This window comes from Girardinichthys multiradiatus, chromosome 6 (assembly GCF_021462225.1).
Source record: "Girardinichthys multiradiatus isolate DD_20200921_A chromosome 6, DD_fGirMul_XY1, whole genome shotgun sequence".
NCBI classification, from domain to species: Eukaryota; Metazoa; Chordata; class Actinopteri; order Cyprinodontiformes; family Goodeidae; genus Girardinichthys; species Girardinichthys multiradiatus.
Genome location: NC_061799.1, coordinates 3,324,653 through 3,344,571, shown reverse-complemented (window position 1 = coordinate 3,344,571; position 19,919 = coordinate 3,324,653). Strand labels below are relative to the sequence as shown.

Sequence of the window (19,919 nt, the reverse complement as noted above, 5' to 3'; positions counted from 1 at the left end):
ATTTTAGATTCATTGCACACTAACTGAAATATTTCAGGTCTTTTATTGTCTTAATACGGATGATTTTGGCATACAGCTCATGAAAACCTAAATTCCCATCTCACAAAATTAGCATATTTCATCCGACCAATAAAAGAAAAGTGTTTTTAATACAAAAAACGTCAACCTTCAAATAATCATGTACAGTTATGCACTCAATACTTGGTCGGGAATCCTTTTGCAGAAATGACTGCTTCAATGTGGCGTGGCATGGAGGCAATCAGCCTGTGGCACTGCTGAGGTCTTATGGAGGCCCAGGATGCTTCGATAGCGGCCTTTAGCTCATCCAGAGTGTTGGGTCTTGAGTCTCTCAACGTTCTCTTCACAATATCCCACAGATTCTCTATGGGGTTCAGGTCAGGAGAGTTGGCAGGCCAATTGAGCACAGTGATACCATGGTCATTAAACCATTTACCAGTGGTTTTGGCACTGTGAGCAGGTGCCAGGTCGTGCTGAAAAATGAAATCTTCATCTCCATAAAGCTTTTCAGCAGATGGAAGCATGAAGTGCTCCAAAATCTCCTGATAGCTAGCTGCATTGACCCTGCCCTTGATAAAACACAGTGGACCAACACCAGCAGCTGACACAGCACCCCAGACCATCACTGACTGTGGGTACTTGACACTGGACTTCTGGCATTTTGGCATTTCCTTCTCCCCAGTCTTCCTCCAGACTCTGGCACCTTGATTTCAGAATGACATGCAGAATTTGCTTTCATCCGAAAAACGTACTTTGGACCACTGAGCAACAGTCCAGTGCTGCTTCTCTGTAGCCCAGGTCTGGGGAATGCGGCACCTGTAGCCCATTTCCTGCACACGCCTGTGCACGGTGGCTCTGGATGTTTCTACTCCAGACTCAGTCCACTGCTTCCGCAGGTCCCCCAAGGTCTGGAATCGGCCCTTCTCCACAATCTTCCTCAGGGTCCGGTCACCTCTTCTCGTTGTGCAGCGTTTTCTACCACACTTTTTCCTTCCCACAGACTTCCCACTAAGGAGCCTTGATACAGCACTCTGGGAACAGCCTATTCGTTCAGAAATTTCTTTCTGTGTCTTACCCTCTTGCTTGAGGGTGTCAATAGTGGCCTTCTGGACAGCAGTCAGGTCGGCAGTCTTACCCATGATTGGGGTTTTGAGTGATGAACCAGGCTGGGAGTTTTAAAGGCCTCAGGAATCTTTTGCAGGTGTTTAGAGTTAACTCGTTGATTCAGATGATTAGGTTCATAGCTCGTTTAGAGAATCTTTTAATGATATGCTAATTTTGTGAGATAGGAATTTTGGGTTTTCATGAGCTGTATGCCAAAATCATCCGTATTAAGACAATAAAAGACCTGAAATATTTCAGTTAGTGTGCAATGAATCTACAATATATGAATGTTAAATTTTCATCATGACATTATGGAAAATAATTAACTTTATCACAATATGCTAACATTTTGAGAAGGACCTGTATATATATATATATATGTATTTTTATATATATACATATATTTTTTTAATATATATAAATAATATATTTAATACTATAAAGAATGCCTTAAATGCTTCCCATTTTATACACTGTGTTGTTTGTGTAGTATTAATTTGAATAACAAAATTCATTTCAAAAAGTACAAAGTTGTAGCCATTTACGTTGAAACCGCCATCTTGGAGGATTTCTTCCTAATTTATCATCTTTATATATGGATCCTCCTGTCATGCCTTCCCTGGTGGAAGTAGAGACTGGGGACTTGGAGTCAGACCATTTCATCACACAGGCTGAAGTCACTAAGGTGTACCTCAAGTACACCTGAGTACCTCAAGTCTCTGGATGTTGTGGGGCTGTCGTGGCTGACATGCCTTCTCAACATTGCGTGGTGGTCGGGGACAGTGCCTCTGGACTGGCAGACCAGATTGGTGGTCCCCCTTCATATGCAGGGGGACTGGAAGTGTGTTCCAACTATAGGGGGATCACACTCCTCAGCCTCTCTGGTAAGGCCTATCCCAGGGTATTGGAGAGGACAGTCCGGCCAATAGTCGAAAAGGTGGTTTCCGGGCTTTGTTAACAAGGCTGGTGGCAGATGGGAAAAAACTGTTCTTGTGGCATGAGGTTTTGGTCCGGATGGACCGCAGCCTCCTGCCAGAGGGGAGAGTTTCAAAGTCTGTGACCGGGGTGGGAGGGATCAGCCAGAATCTTCCCTGCCCGCTTCAGGGTCCTGGAGGTGTACAGTTCCTGGAGCGACAGTAGACTGCAGCCAATCACCTTCTCAGCAGACCGAATGACACGCTGCAGCCTGCCCTTATCCTTGGCTGTAGCAGCAGCGTACCAGATGGTGATGGAGGAGGTGAGGATGGACTCAATGATGGCTGTGTAGAAGTGCACCATCATAGTCTTTGGCAGGTTGAATTTCTTCAGCTGCCGCAGGAAGAACATCCTCTGCTGGGCTTTCTTGATGAGGGAGCTGATGTTTGGCTCCCACTTGAGATCCTGGGAGATGATGGTTCCCAGGAAGCGGAAAGATTCCACAGTGTCAATTGTGGAGTCACAGAGGGTGATGGGGGCAGGTGGGGCTGGGTTCTGCCTGAAGTCCACAACCATCTCCACTGTCTTTAGAGCGTTGAGCTCAAGGTTGTTCTGGCTGCACCAGTCCAACAGATGGTCCACCTCCCATCTGTACGCGGACTCGTCACCATCAGAGATGAGTCCGATCAGGGTGGTGTCGTCCGCAAACTTCAGAAGCTTGACAGACTGGTGACTGGAGGTGCAGCTGTTGGTGTACAGGGAGAAGAGCAGAGGAGAGAGAACACAGCCTTGGGGGGAACCGGTGCTGATGGTCAGGGAGTCAGAAACGTGCTTCCCCAGCCTCACGCGCTGCTTCCTGTCAGACAGGAAGTCAGTGATCCACCTGCAGGTGGAGTCGGACACGCTCAGCTGGGAGAGCTTCTCCTGTAGCAGAACTGGGACGATGGTGTTGAAGGCAGAGCTGAAATCCACAAACAGGATCCTGGCATATGTTCCTGTGGCGTCCAGGTGCCGGAGGATGAAGTGAAGGGCTAGGTTGACTGCATCGTCTACAGACCTGTTGGCTCTGTAGGCAAACTGCAGGGGGTCCAGGAGGGGGCCGGTGATGTCTTTTAGGTGTGAGAGCACAAGGCGCTCAAAGGACTTCATCACCACAGAGGTCAGGGCGACGGGTCTGAAGTCATTAAGCCCTGTGGTCCTTGGCTTCTTGGGGACAGGGACGATGGTGGAGGACTTGAAGCAGGCTGGCACATGACATGTCTCCAGTGAGGTGTTAAAAATGTGTGAAGACTGGAGACAGCTGATCAGCGCAGTGCTTCAGGCTGGCTGGTGAGACAGAATCCGGACCAGCAGCTTTCCGGGGGTTCTGTCTCCTGAAGAGTTTGTTGACGTCCCTCTCCTGGATGGAAAGAGCCGTCCTCGGCGTGGGTAGGGGGCTGGTGGGGGGGAACTTCAGGGTGGGGGTTGGAGGTGCCAAGGCCCCTCTTGAGGTTGGAGAGATGGGGGTGGTGGATTGTGGCTGCAGCTGTTGGGGGCGTCGTGGGGGATGGTTGCAGGACTGTCCCTTTGTCTTTCAAAGCGGCAGTAGAACTCGTTCAGGTCGTTGGCGAGGCGTCGGTCGTTGATGGAGTGGGGGGCTTTCGGTTTGTAGTTGGTGATTTGCTTGAGCCCTTTCCAGACAGACGCAGAGTCGTTGGCTGAGAACTGGTTTTGGAGCTTCTCAGAGTACAGTCGTTTGGCCTCTTTCCCTGCCTTGCCAAACTTGTACTTTGCCTCTCTGTATATGTCTTTGTCCCCACTCCTGAAGGCCTCTTCCTTATCCAGTCTTAACCTTCTGAGTTTAGCTGTGAACCAGGGTTTGTCGTTGTTGTAACTCACCCTGGTGCATGATGGTGCACAGCGGTCCTCACAGAAGCTGATGTAGGAAGTCACAGCCTCTGTGTACTCGTCCAGACTGTTGGTAGTAGTCCTGAACGCATCCCAGTCTGTACAGCCTAAACACGCCTGGAGATTCTCCACAGCCTCACTGCTCCACTTCCTTGTCGTCCTCACAACAGGTTTGCAGAGCTTTAGTTTCTGCCTGTATGCAGGAATCACATGGACCATGATGTGGTCAGATTGGCCCAGTGCAGCACGTGGGACGGCGTGATAAGCGTCTCTGATGGTGGTGTAACAGTGATCCAGAATGTTGTCCTCTCTGGTCGGACATTTTATAAACTGTCTATATTTGGGGAGTTCGTGGGTGAGATTACCTTTGTTAAAGTCACCAACGACGATTACTAAGGAGTCCGGGTTGGTCCGCTCCACGCTGTGCGACCTGCACGTTAGCTTGCGGCGGGATGTAAACACCGACCAGGATGAACGAAGCGAACTCACGGGGGGAATAGAAAGGCTTACAGTTTATGATGAAGGCTTCCAGGTCTGGAGAACAGTGCTGCTGAATCACTGTCACGTCGTTGCACCAACCACTGTTGAGGTAAAAACAGATTCCTCCACCTTTCGTTTTGCCAGAGAGTTCTGTGTCTCTGTCCGCTCTGTAGAGCTGGAATCCTGCCAGCTGCAGCGCAGAGTCCGGTATTAATCCACACAGCCACGTCTCCGTGAAGCACAAAACTGCCGATGAATAAAAGTCCCTGTTTTTCCCCAACAGCAGTTGTAGTTCGTCAATTTTGTTGGGAAGTGAGCGCACGTTAGAGAGAAATATTCCAGGTAACGGTGTTCGTAGTCCACGCTGGCGAAGTCGTACCAGCACCCCAGCCCGTTTCCCTCTCTTCCGGCGTTTCACCGCGTGAACAAAGGTGAGCGCACCTTTGACCAGAAAGTCCAAAAATTCCAGAGCAGTAGGCAGAAAAGTTGGAAATAACTCCTCTGGTGTAGTAGCCCTGATGTTCATGAGTTCTTCTCTGGTGAGAGAGCTCCGGGTACCATCACAGAAAACCGTTTTAAAGCAAAAAACAAAACAAAACAATGCGCACCAAGACGCCGAGGCGACCATCTGCGGCGCCATCTTGCATTTAAATTCAGGAGGAGTAGTGTGGTTTTCATTCTGGCTGTGGAACACTGGACTAGTTTTACACCCTCTACAGGGTGCTCGAGGGTTCATGGGAGATTGCCCAACTGGTCCAAATGTGTTTTGTGGACCTGGAGAAGGCATTTAACCGTGTCCCTCATGGGCCCTGTGGGGGCGCTCCAGGTGTACAGAGTTGGGGGTCTTCATTAGGGGCCGTCTGGTCTCTGTACAACCGGAGCAGGAGTTTGGTCCACATTGCCAGCACTAGGTCGAACCTGTTGCCGTTGCATGTTGGACTCAGGCAGGGCTGCCCTTTCTCACAGATCCTGTTCATAAGTTTTATGGACAGGATTTCCAGGAGCAGCCAAGGTCAAGAGGGGGTCTGGTTTAGGGAACAGTAGATTTCGTCTCTTCTTTTTGCAGATAATGTGATTCTGCTGGCCCCCTCTAGCAAAGACCTACAGCATGCACTGGGGAGGTTCGCAGCCACCACATCGAGAGGAGTCAGCCGAACTGGCTCAGACATCCGTATGCCTCCTGGAACTCCTCCCTCAGGAGAAGGCCCAGGACAAGCTGGAGGTGTTGTCTGGGGAGAAGAACGTCTGGGCATCTCTACAGAGTCTGCTGCCCCCGGGACCTGGTTCAGGATAAAGTGGAAGACGACGAGTAAAGGACAACTTTACACTTAAGTGATCAGTGTTGCGTATTTAGGAACATAAACATGTTGAATAAACCCGTTGGTCTTTGCAGTAGACGTCTTTTTTATCCCTTGCAGCTCAAATGACAGCCTGCTTATCCTGGTAACTGAGAAACTTCATTACCAGGACTCTCGGGCATGCGGCGCTGCCTCCTCTCTGACTAATTCTGTGAGCTCTTTCTAAACTCACTGAGGGCTGAAGCGCCCCACTCCCCAGCGTCTCGGGTATCCACTTCTCTAGAAAAGCACACACATTCTCGGCGATACCTCGTTTCCAAGTCCATAAGGTTGTCCGCCATAATTTTGTTTTTAGTCTGCAAGGTGCATACTTTAGCTTGTAAGCTAGTCACTTTGTCCTCCTCGGTGGCAATAAGCTCCTCTGCTCACAACACAGGTTCATTACAATTTTTCATCTCCTTTTTCATGTCTTGTAACATCACCATCACATTATCAAGTTTCAAGGAAAATATATTTCTCAATAAACCAAGCCCCCCAGTATTTGATCAGACATACTGTTTCCTGACTTGCTTTCCCCTTCCAGCATAGCCATGCTTTTGTTAGCTTTACGAGCTTCTTTACAGAGCTTGTGGTCGAACCGCTTTGTTTGATTAGATGGCTCACTTTTTCCTTTAAGTGCTTTAGTCGAGTTAGGCATCATACCTTAAGTTATCCCTTTTGTAATAAATTGTACGTGAACAGTGATTTTTTTTGTCCACCTTTCAGTAGGAACAGCGGGAGGAGGTTCAAGACATCTTCCTACGTGGCCACCTTAACCAGAACTGAACAATTGTTTTGTTCATTTATCCAAAGTCATATCGTTATAACGTTCAAAAATATTATCGGAAATCACATGTAGAATCGTGCAGCCTTAATTTGTGTGCAATATGTTTGTGTACGCACTCTGATCTTACACGGCTACTCTGATAGGTCTTAGGACCCTTAACAGAGATGCAAAAACTATCAGATTACATATTAAACCAGTAGGTTTCAAACTCAATATTTCAGCTCTGATGATCAGGACTAATGCTGGTAAATTGAACTGCATGCATGACCTTTATGCATGACAGAAGAATCACTGAGGTATTCCCAACTTTGAGAGCTTTGCTCTCTCGTTTCTCTGGAAAAAAGCGAGGAGGCCGAATCTGCTTTTATATAAACAAAGGTTGGTGCAAAGATACCAGAGTGCTGAAGAAGACATGTAGTCCTGGAGTCATTTCTCATAAACTGTAAACCGTTATATTCACCAAAGGAGTTCTCCTCATCCATACTGGTTGGCACTTACGTATCACCTCAAGGCTCCATATCAGATGCTGAAACACAACTGGCTGAGATGATACCAGGCGTGGGGAAAAAACATCCAGATTCTTATCATTGCTCCTGGGGATTTTAACAGTGCAAACCTCTCCAATGAACTTCCCAAATACAGACAGCACACTAAGTGTCCCATCAGGGATAAAGCACTCTGGGCCTCTGCTATACAACTTTAAAGGATGCATATCATGCATCCTGTGGTTCAGACTGTTAAGAAGTGGACTGATCACTCAAAGCAGATATCACAGGTCTGCTTTGACTGCACAGATTGTACTGTTTTCAAAACTTCAGCCACTGATTTAAACCAACTCAGAGGTGGTGACATCATACATTAATTTCTGAGGACATGTGTGTGCGGAACAGGACCTTTTGCACATACAATAACAATAAACCTTGGGTCACTGCTCATCTCAGGAAGCTGTGGAGGGATAAGGAAGAGGCTCACAGCAGTGGGGATCGGGCCCTGAATAAGCAAGCCAGGAACAAACTGACCAAGGACATCAAAGCAGCAAGGAGAAGATACAGTGAGAAGCTAAAGAAAAGTTTCTTAGATGGAGACACGTCTGCTTTTTGGACTACAGGAGTCCTTGCCCCCACCTAGGGCAGAATCCTCTCCTGCCAAATCAACTGAATGGCGGCGCTGGGACAGCAGGGCCGAGCTCAATTTGTGGCTGTGGCCGGCAGAAGCATGCCACTGCCTGCCAGAAGACAGCATGCTGGAGGGAGCCAGGGGGATTCTGCGAGGATGCCAGAAGGTGCCAGACCAGCCATAAAAGCCTGCCAAGGCGGTTGCCACTGTTTTTGTGGAAGTTGTTAGTGCACTAAGTCTTTGTCATCCTTTCAGCATGTCATTCATACACACACATAGTGCTATTTATTTTCCATCTCAAGTAAATACAGCCACCTTATGTTATGGGTCTAACGCTGTTTATTAAATAAAAAACAATAATTACAATGTTTGCCGATAATCAGCATTGGTTTCCACAAAAACAGAGGCAATCGCCGTGGCACGCTTTTACGGCCGGTCTGGCACCAGAATCCCCTGGCTCCCTCTGGAATGCTGCGGCACTGGCGGCAGCAACTGTGGCAGTGGCCGGCGGAAGACAGCATGCCGGAATTGAGCTCGGCCCTGCTGTCCCAGCGCCACCCAGCAGATAAAACTCCGACCCTCATTTGAATATAAGAACATGAAATAAAAAGAGCTTAAAATAAAAAACGGAGTTAAAAAGTATAAGTCACTGAAATACGTAAAGTAGCTTTACAAAATAAAAGTGTGACAAAATAAAACTGCATTATGGCTACCAGGCTGGTCCAATTTAGCCATGAAACCTCCCACACTAAAATGACAGGTGTTTAAGTTTCATTGTCCAACCCCTGTACCTTCTCTGTCCCTAACTTCTTTTAGACATTCAAATTTTATTATGTTAGAGATTAGGTTAGCCATTCCTCTTTTACTGCTTCCTTTAAAGGGAACTAAAATCGGTATTTTTAAAACCCACATTTTTAAGTTTTTTATGTTCCTGGTCAGAGAGATGTGTTTCTTGTAGGTAAGCTATGTCAACTTTTTCTTTTTGAGCTTGTTTAGAACATTTTTCCTCTTTATTGGATGATTTAACCCATTCACATTAAGAGATATAATTTTTTACTGGTTAAGTTGCATCATCATCATCTCTGGAGATTATTGTGGAAAGACGGATTCCTCATAAAATGAAGAACATTATGGAGAACCTTGAGCATCCTCTTCATGAGACTGTCCTACAACAACAGAGTGTCTTCAGTCAGAGGCTTTTTCAGATCTGCTGTAAGACGGAGCGCTAGAGGAGATCCTTCCTGCCCACAGCCATCAGCATCTACAACGGCTCTTTGAAGAAACCTACATAATATGAGCTACAACAACATTTAATTTCCCTTTGGGATTAATAAAGTATTTTTGAATTGAATTTGAATTAATAAAGTGGTTATATGTTTTAGTCAACCTGATACTAAACAGAACATTGAGAACTATAACAATAAAAAGAACATGTATGAACATTTACTCGGCAGATCCAGGGATCTTCTCCTGGTCCTTATGTCCAGTTGGTAGAAAAGGTGTAGAACCTCCTATTAAAAGTGGGCCCCTTAGTAGAGGTAGTGTGTTAAGCTGCAGTTTTAGCTTAGATCTCACAAGACTAATCAAAGTAAGGAAAATTAAAATATGTAAACCAATTTCAGCCACTTCAACCATGGCACGTGGGCAGTTATAGAAAGTGGCCAACCCAGTGACAATACAACTAAAATTTGGGATATTGATATTCCGACTATTACAAGTGCAATTATTATATTTCCCACTGTCCACCTCCCCACTGTTAACATAGTGTACAGCAACCCCCCTCTATTTATTTTGCATCTTCTCTCTGAAACTCTTGAAGTCTATGTTTTGCTCTCTGGATAGCTCCTCTCTTTGTTGATTTCCTTTGGTTCCGCTCCCACTGGTACACCTCCCTGATCCTTTTTTCTATGTTGTCCTCTTGCTCCTTTGCTGATATCGTCACCTGTTGTGGATTGTTGTACGTTTTCGGGCCATCTTCCCAGTGGTTTCTGAACTTTGTCATAGGTGTTTGGAATTTGATGCGTTTTCCTTTAGTATCTTCTTAATGTTACTGAATTCTTTACGCTGCCTAAGCACTTCACTGGAATAGTTGTTGTCAAAAAACAGTGGTTTCTCATCTATTGGGATTAGTTTCTGCCATGCTTTTCTAAGGATTGCTTCTTTCGTATAAAAGAGAAGAAAGTTCACACTTATTGATCTTGGTGTAGATCCAGTCGGAGGTCTGGGTGCTGTTGCTCTGTGTGTCCATTGAATCAGGAGACGGGTCTCTGCCAGTAGATCCAGTTTTGTTCGCAGTAGTTGTTCCACGTAGCAGGGGACCGAGTCCCCCTCCGCTCCTTCCAGGATTTAGGACATGTTTCTCTGTGACCTCCCTTCTGGATCCGTCAATTTTTCCTTCAAGTCTTGATGTTCTTTAAGGACCACCAATAAAGCTTGTTTTACTTCAACGTTCCATTTCTCAAGCTCACCTATTCTTGTTTTGTGTTTCATCTACTGTCCTTTGATCTTGTAACTCCTTTGTGTTTTCCGCTAGCTTTCAATTTTGTCTTTGAAAATGGGGTTGGGTGGGTCACCAGGATTTGGATTGGCTGAGCGGCGATGGTAGAGCTGAGCTGAATAAAGTTTCTCCCTGGGCTATTGTTGCAGTGCCGGTAATGTGGTGTGTTTGTGTGGCTGCGGGGCGGTGTGGGCCACAGGCCCCGGGTTCTTGCCGCTGGCCGGGGACCTCTTGCCGGGTGAGTATGTCCCATCTTGGTGTGGGGTTCCGTTGTGGGCGCGGTGCTCGGTGGTGTCTGCCCTGTTGCACCTGTAGGCGGGGTAGCGTTTGCGCAGGGCCCTTTGCTTGCCGTTGCGGCGTGCCTTTAGTGGGGGCGGGATGTGACGGGGGTGCCTGGAGTGGGGCTGTGTGGAGCTTGTGCTGTGTGGGTGTGGCTTCGTCGGCTTTTTGGGGATGGAGCTCACCTGTAGGAGTATGCCCCTGTGCTGTGGTATACACAAACGCGCTCACACTCAGACCCACAGGTGTTTAGATTCAGGTGTTAACAGATACATGTTCTATATTGAGCCGTATTTACAACTAAATATATCTTGTATTCATATGCACCGTGTAATTTTTGGTAAAAAAGCTGGTAATATGAATGTTTCGGCAGGTGTAGAAGCAAGCTGGGTGTTGTCTTGTATTCTCTTCATTCTTCTTTCTTCCCTCCATTCTTTTCTCCTTCTCTCCCTTTTTCCTTTTTGCCCCACCTCTCTTTCATGCTTCTTATTTTTTTCTGTTTCTGTGTCCGTAACAATTGAAATAATCCCAAAGCAGTTTCTAAAAAAGTTTATTTTTATAAATATCAAGCAGAGCTTTAAAGCGTTAGCTGTAATGCTCCACTTGTGAAAGTAAATCTCTTGGGCTTTTTCTTGGCAATCGGACAACAATTCTGACGCTACTCTGCCGGAGAGGACAAGGTCCAAAAAAAAAAGAAAAAAATGTTGCAAGGTCGCTTTACATCTCGTCTCATTTCTCTTGTTATGCCAGCCAGTCCATCATGCAGTGCCGTTAGCTTTTCTTTTGGAACATCAGCAGTAAGCATTTCTTCACAAGTGGAATTGTCTTTCATTTCAGTCGTCTCTGCTTTGTTTCGGATTCCTCGTGTTTGTCATCTTCCTTTTCTGTCTCCCCCACTCATCACCGCTTGTTTCTTGGTTGGATTTCAGTTAGTGTTAATTTGTGGGGTTTATTTTTATAGTTATCTGGCGAGAGCTCAAATTTAGGCTGCCACTCTGCGGCTTTTAAAGTTACTGTGTGACACAAGCAGAGGTGGAAGTAATGGATTACATATACTCACGTTACTGTAATTAAGTAGATTTTTTGGGTACTTGTACTTTTAGGAGTATTTTTTCAAAGTGTGTAATTTTACTCATACTTGAGTACAATTTATACCATGTAATCTACTTCGCTACTTTTAAAATCATAAATTTCTATTGAGTACGCCCATAATTTGCACCTCCCGGCCACCTGCTTTTCATCCACATCTTTATAGCTATAAGTCAACTCCACTGCAGCAAAAAAAAAAAAGAAAACAAAAAAAGAAAAAACTTCGCTGCGCTGCAGTTACAGGTTTCTGGAGGTGACATACGAGAGCGGAGCGAAGAAGCAGTGCAAAGACGGCAAAAATGGAGACAGTAGACAACACTGTAAACAGTGAAAATGATAAGGAAAAGATGGAGGACGGGTCCGAGAACCCGTGACCGTACCTGGAGGAATTTTTCATGTACAGAGGGAAAAAAGGAGACAGCGTCCAGATGCAGTGCAAACTTTGTTTGACTGCTACGATCATATCAGCTTATAAAACTTCAGCGTCTCATCTAAAAAAACACATTTTGGTAAGATGCTTTAGAACTGTACTTATATGATATTGCTCAAATTTTTTTATGTGTATTAAGGCTGTTTGGCTAAGATAAGTCTACAGATAGACTTGCCAACCGTCCCTTGAAAAACGGAATCGTCCCGTATTTAGAATAAAAAGTATGCGTCCCGTATTGAGCTGAAACGGGATAGATAGATAGATAGATAGATATAGAGAGAGATAGACAGACAGACATCCAGGCTATTGTACCCTTAAATGTTCTACAGAATTAATGAGAAGTGAGCTAATTGTCAGTCTAATTAATGAAATGTCCTGCTCAGAGTTTTACTCTGCAGTCCTGAAAAACAAACAACTCCTTGCAGCAGCAAGAGCTCAAATGAAATATAAATGGAAAAAATAGGTTGTTTCTAGATAATTCAGTACTGCATTTTTTAGTTCACTAGTTCAATATTTTTTTCACTACACCTGTACAGTCATGGCCTTTAAGGCACAAGTGTTTATGTTTACAACTTTTCTACAGACTTTTTGTTTGCACGAAATGCACCATTACGAAAATGTTTTGCATTATACTGTTATGCTTTTTTATATTGTTTTAAGTTAAGCAGGACGGAGGTCTTTTCAATAGTGGTTTATTTATTTTAGAAGGATATTTGTTTTTGTCTAGTAATTTTATTTTGCAAAAAGAATAAATTATTTTATAAATTGCTGAATAATTATTTTTCCATGGATATTTGTATCAGTCAAAAACATGAATCAAATTAAACTCGGGTTCGAGTCCAATGTTTCCAAAGTCATTTCACACAAAGAAAAAGGGTGAAAAAAATCACCAGGCCGCTAGAGGTGCAGACAGTAGAGTTGGATAGCCCTACCAGGAGGTGTCCCTTATTTATTTATCAAGGAGTTGGCAACCCTATCTACAGATATTGTCGCTGCCATTGGTTAACCCGATGACCGAGCTAGCGAGACGTGCGTGCGTGAAAGCCTTATTTAATACATTATGAATTGAATCTTTAGTCATTTAGTACTTAGATTTACCCAAATTTAGCTTATCAGAAAAGTTTCCTTGGAGTCACATGCCACTGGATAGAGGAAGAGTCCCTGGAAAGAAGATCTGCAGCACTAGCATGCAAAAGATTAAGAGGGTCTCACACATTTAATATACTTGCCAGTGCTCTTGATGATGTCCATTGCCAATACAAGATTAGAGACAAAGTTGTAAGAACCACAACTGATAGTGGATCCAACTTCGTCAAAGCCTTCCACATGTTTGGGACACAAAATGATGCAGAAGATGAAGAAGAAGCTGACCCAGATGCTCTTGACCTGATTGACCATATTGATTACCATGATGCAAGTGCAATCCTTGATAAAGACTCTGGTTTGGAATATCAACTCCCCCCTCATCAGCAATGTGCATGTCACCTGCTTAACCTTGTGGCAACAACCGAAGCTGCCCTGGCAGAGATCATGAATGACACCTACAAGAGGCTCACCCGTACAACCTTTGCAAAATGCCAGGCCATTTGGAACAAAACCGGCCGGTCTCATTTGGCAAATGAAGTGGTAGAGGACAAGTGTGAGCTACAGATCATTTGTCCCAATGCAAAACGGTGGAATTCAACCTACCTTGCTATTGAAAGGATAATACGCATTATTGATGAGAAAGTGGAAGATGCCATCAGGAGCATTTGTGAGGAGTTCAAAGTGAAAATGTGAGTAAAATTGGACACCTACCAATTTGGTTGCAAATTCTGTGCATTTTCCTTAATGGACAGTTGAAAACATGAACAGTCTCTTAATAATAAATAAAAATACAAAACATTATTCAGAGTTTATAATATTTTTTACAATTTTAGCATCACATTAGTAATGTGAAACATTCATTCATGAGCGCAAATAATTTAAATAAATAATAATAAAACAAGGCTCTCACTTGAAACAGCTGCTCAAGTCCACCTGTCTTTATTCAGCAAATAGGTCTGCCAAACAAAACAATGTGAAATGTGGTGCCTGTTTCTGCCATATTTATAGTCACGGTGGGCTTTGTTGTTGTTGTATCTTACAGGTTGAGTCCTGCAGAAGTTGCATTCTTAAGGGAGTACTGTACCACCATAAAGCCACTGGGGAAAGCTTCAAACATCCTTCCTCCAGTCTGAGTTTTCTGCCTTCATGGGATGGCTGCTACCAGTAATTGAACAACTACTGACCAAACTTGGCAGGCTAGAGACATCAAACAAGACATGCACTCATCAGAGCCCTGCAAAATGGCATTCAAAAGCGATTTGCACCGATGATGAAGGTATCCAGAGTTGGCTGCAGCTGCAGTCCTCTTACCCAAGTTAAAGACTTCCTGGACTGACAGAGCAGATGTAATAGAGGCTGGTAAGGCCAGATTTTTTTCCAAAGATTCATACAATTGCGTTTTTGTGTATTGTTGTGTTTGAACACATGAATAAGTGAGTATACTTTATAACATCTCAGTCATGATTCACCTAATACAGTTGTGCTTGAAAGTTTACATGCCCTCCCATTAAAGAAGGAAAACATCAGCTGTTACTGAAATAAGTTGAAATTGACAAAAGTAGTAATAAATAGAAATTTGATAAAAAATCATGACATTGATTTTGTATTGTGGTTCAACAGAAATATAAAAAAATAAATAAATAAAACAAGCAAACATGATGGGGCTCCTGAACTATAATGCTATTGAGCAATACTTTGAAGCAATCACTGCAATCAGGTGTTTTCTGTAACATCCAATCAGACTTCTGCACCTGTTGACAGGTATGTTGGTCCATTGCTCATGAGCAAAGTGCTCTAATTTGTCTGGGACAGTTTTGCTAGTTTATTTTTTTAAGTGATTTTTTTTAAACAAAAATTGAAAATCAATATTTTATTTCACTAAACTATAATTTAGCAAAATTTCATTTATTACTTTTTTTAGTTTCTTGTCATTTGAATTACTATTGCGACTTAAGCCTTTTCTTTAATGGGAGGGGATCTAAACTTTCAAGCACAATTGTAGGTTGTCACTTATTGATGGTCTGTCCTTACTACCAAATAATTTTTTTTGAAAATTAGCTGGTTTAAGTTTTTGTGTTCAGGATTATTCACTGAAATTAAAATAACAAAACTGTGCTATGTACTTGTAATTACAGCCTTGACATACATCAAACAACATCTTGAAACAACGGAGCATGAGAGTTCAGATCAGCAAAAAGAGTCATCTGATGAAGATGATTTCTTCTCCAGACCAATCTGCAAAACGCTTCAAAGTCCAGTTGAGCTTGATGGTTATCTTTCTTGTGCCACAGACACCATGGAGCTGCTGCACTCCTTCACTGCCATTAAAAAGCTCTCTCTTAAGCTGAACACAGCTCTGCCTGCCTCTGCTGCATGTGAACGACTTTTTAGCTGTGCCGGTCTACTCTTCACAGCCAAACGAAGCCGGATAGACTCCGTAAACTTAGAAAACCAGCTCTTGCTGAAACTGAACAAAAGGTTCAGAAAGTGAAATGTCAAAGAAAGGCTAGTATGTCTCAGCTAATATGACACTTACATGCCCGTTGTTCGCAGTGTACTGGGAAACGTTTAAACTGTTCTATGCAGGTTCAAAATTTCTGCTTTATGTCTACATTTCTTTACAAAACAATTTCCTTTGTGCAATTTTTTTATACCTTGTTCATCTGAGAAATGTGCTTTGAACGTAGATAAATACAAGTGAATTGAACCAAATGCCTGCTATTGACAATGCAATAAAACATCCAACAGTTAAAAAGTAATTAGTACTCTGAGTAGTTTTTGAAAAGAGTACTTTATGCTTTTACTTAAGTACTTTTTTTAACACCAGTACTTTTACTTGTAATTGAGTACAATTTAAGCAGTGTAACAGTACTTGTACTTGAGTACAAATATTCAGTACTCTTTCCACCTCTGGACACAAGCTTCCTCTCCTTGAAAGACCAGCATCCACCACTGATATACACACATACATAAATACATACATATATATATATATATATATATATATATACACTGCTCAAAAAAATAAAAGGAACACCTAAACAACGCAATATAACTCCAAATAAATCAAACTTCTATGAAATCAAACTGTCCACTTAGGAAGCAACACTGATTGACAATCAATTTCACATGCTTTTGTGCAAATGGAATAGACAACAGGGGGATATCTTTGGTGATTAACGAGACAAAGGAGTGGTTCTGCAGGTGGGGACCACAGACCACTTCTCAGTACCTATGCTTTCTGACTGATGTTTTGGTCACTTTTGAATGTTGGTGGTGCTTTCACACTCGTGGTAGCATGAGATGGACTCTACAACCCACACAAGTGGCTCAGGTAGTGCAGCTCATCCAGGATGGCACATCAATGCAAGCTGTGGAACAAAGGTTTGCTGTGTCTGTCAGCGTAGTGTCCAGAGCCTGGAGGCGCTACCAGGAGACAGGCCAGTACACCAGGAGATGTGGAGGAGGCCGTAGGAGGGCAACAACCCAGCAGCAGGACCGCTACCTCCGCCTTTGTGCAAGGAGGAACAGGAGGAGCACTGCCAGAGCCCTGCAAAATGACCTCCAGCAGGCCACAAATGTGCATGTCTCTGCACAAACGGTTAGAAACCGACTCCATGACGATGGTATGAGGGCACGACGTCCACAAATGGGGGTTGTGCTCACAGCCCAACACTGTGCAGGACGCTTGGCATTTGCCAGAGAACACCAGGATTGGAAAATTCGCCACTAAGGCCCTGAGCTCTTTACAAATGAAAGCAGGTTCACACAGAGCACATGTGACAGACATGACAGTCTGGAGACACTGTGGAGAGCGATCTGCTGCCTGCAACATCCTTCAGCATGACCAGTTTGGCAGTGGGTCAGTAATGGTGGGGTGGCATTTCTTTGTAGGGCCGCATGGCTCGCCAGAGATAGCCTGACTGCCATTTGGTACCGAGATGAGATCCTCAGACCCCTTGTGAGACCATATGCTGGTGCGGTTGGCCCTGGGTTCCTCCTAATGCAGGACAATGCTAGACCTCATGTGGCTGGAGTGTGTCAGGAGTTCCTGCAAGATGAAGACATTGAAGCTATGGACTGGCGCGCCCGTTCCCCAGACCTGAATCCGATTGAGCACATCTGGGACATCCCGTCTCGCTCCATCCACCAACGTCACGTTGCACCACAGACTGTCCAGGAGTTGGCGGATGTTTTAGTCCAGGTCTGGGAGGAGATCCCTCAGACCATCCGCCGTCTCATCAGGAGCAGACCCAGGCATTTTAGGGAGGACATACAGGTACGTGGAGGCCATACACAATACTACCTCATTTTGACTTGTTTTAAAGACATTACATTAAAGTTGGAACAGCCTGTAGTGTGTTTTTCCACTTTAATTTTGTGTGCGACTCCAAATCCAGGCCTCCATTGGTTAATAAATTTGATTTCCATTGATGATTTTTGCAGGATTTTGTTGTCAGCACCTTCAACTTTGTACAGAACAAAGTATTCAATGAGAATATTTCATTCATTCAGATCTAGGATGTGTTATTTGAATGTTCCCTTTATTTTTTTGAGCAGTATACATACATACATACATACATACATACACACACACACATAGTATATACAGGGGTTGGACAATGAAACTGAAACACCTGTCATTTTAGTGTGGGAGGTTTCATGGCTAAATTGGACCAGCCTGGTAGCCAGTCTTCATTGATTGCACATTGCACCAGTAAGAGCAGAGTGTGAAGGTTTAATTAGCAGGGTAAGAGCACAGTTTTGCTCAAAATATTGAAATGCACACAACATTATGGGTGACATACCAGAGTTCAAAAGAGGACAAATTGTTGGTGCACATCTTGCTGGCACATCTGTGACCAAGACAGCAAGTCTCTGTGATGTATCAAGAGCCACGGTATCCAGGGTAATGTAAGCATACCACCAAGAAGGACGAACCACATCCAACAGGATTAACTGTGGACGCAAGAGGAATCTGTCTGAAAGGAAAGGGATGTTCGGGTGCTAACCTGGATTGTATCCAATAAACATAAAACCACGGCTGGGCTGCTATAGCCAAACCTTTGGTCATTCATGCCAATGCCAAACGTCGGTTTCAATGGTGCAAGGAGTGTAAAGTTTGGGCTGTGGACAATGTGAAACATGTATTGTTCTCTGATGAGTCCACCTTTACTGTTTTCCCCACATCTGGGAGAGTGTGGAGAAGCCCCAAAGAAGCGTACCACCCAGACTGTTGCATGCATAGAGTGAAGCATGGGGGTGGATCAGTGATGGTTTGGGCTGCCATATCATGGCATTCCCTTGGCCCAATACTTGTGCTAGATGGGCCAAGGACTACCGAACCATTCTTGAGGACCATGTGCATCCAATGGTTCAAACATTGTATCCTGAAGGCGGTGCCGTGTGTCAGGATGACAATGCACCAATACACACAGCAAGACTGGTGAAAGATTGGTTTGATGAACATGAAAGTTAAGTTGAACATCTCCCATGGCCTGCACAGTCACCAGATCTAAATATTATTGAGCCACTTTGGGATGTTTTGGAGGAGCGAGTCAGTAAACGTTTTCCTCCACCAGTATCACGTAGTGACCTGGCCACTATCCTGCAAGAAGAATGGCTTAAAATCCCTCTGACCACTGTGCAGGACTTGTATATGTCATTCCCAAGACAAATTGACGCTGTATTGGCCGCAAAAGAAGGCCCTACACCATACTAATAAATTATTGTGGTCTAAAACCAGATGTTTCAGTTTCATTGTCCAACCCCTGTATATGTGTGTGTGCCCTTGATAATATAATCCTGAATAAATACAGTCATAAATGTCCATTATCAAGTTACACTTCAGCTCAACACATTTGACCACTGTTTTCACCAGTATTTGTAGAGTTTATTTTAATTGTTAGTTTCAAGATTTAGACCACTTTTTTAAGCATAATCAACAAATATTTAATGGCGCTGAGGTCAGGGCTTTGGGGAGGTCATTTCATTCTTTGAAAACTACCGGTAGTCTTGATAGGGTTTTGGGACAATTTGTCTGAACACTGAAATGTGCCCAGGTTTTAATTATTTGACCCAATCTATCATCCTTCACACAAAGGGAAATAGGCTAGGATGTTCGAGAACAACCGAGGTTTCACATAAGCTCAAGTCGATCATTAACTGGAAGCTGATATGATGACGTGCGTTCTATGACTTTGTGGTAGAGCAGGCGCACCATAGGTAGAGCCTACAGACCTCAATGCAGTTGTCTCCGGTACCTGGAGCTGGATGATTAGCTGAATGTCTTACCCTTCTCTCTCTTCTCTTCTTCCTGTTCAGCTACTGATAAATAAGCGGCACTAGGACAACAAAAGCCTTAAAAAAAAAAACAAGCAAATTGGGAGCTGAACAGTTTGGAGACACCCAAGTCGGTATCCACCGCTAGTTGTACATCGTCGTCACCTGAGGGACTGATAACATCTTTAAACTTGACTGAAATTTGCACCTGCTCACGTGGACCGGCCTTGGCATTTGGAGTAAAACATTATGGTTAGAAGAGACAATGATTAAGTGGTTGAGGCAGAATGACAAGAGGAATGTCCTGGAGAGTCACATTGAGATTTTTATGCCTTAACGGAACTATCAATTGTCAAGCATGGTGTTAGTAACTTGTTTATACTAACCTCGATCCAGCCTAATCCCGTCATCAAAGAGGGAAAACAGTCTGTAGCGTTGAGCCCAGTATTTAGCAAGTTCACTATCACCTGCCATCTCTGCTGGGACCTGCTGCTTCTTTCTTCTTTTACGGTTCTTATTTGGCTTCATCACATGTTTAGCTTTCTGCCCTACAAAGACAAACACAAGATTATTATGCTGAAAACTAAATTGTGTAAACAAATACTAGGCAAA

The 19,919-nt window shown here is 44.0% G+C and overlaps 1 protein-coding gene across 1 annotated transcript in view; it reads right to left on the bottom strand.

The window, feature by feature from the left end:
- tgs1 (trimethylguanosine synthase 1) overlaps positions 1-19,919 on the bottom strand; it is a 60,294-nt gene that overhangs the window by 13,357 nt on the left and 27,018 nt on the right. The window contains exon 12 of the mRNA XM_047368898.1: positions 19,694-19,855. Within this exon, the coding sequence (XP_047224854.1) occupies positions 19,694-19,855 (162 nt within the window). The remainder of the gene's footprint in view (positions 1-19,693; positions 19,856-19,919) is intronic.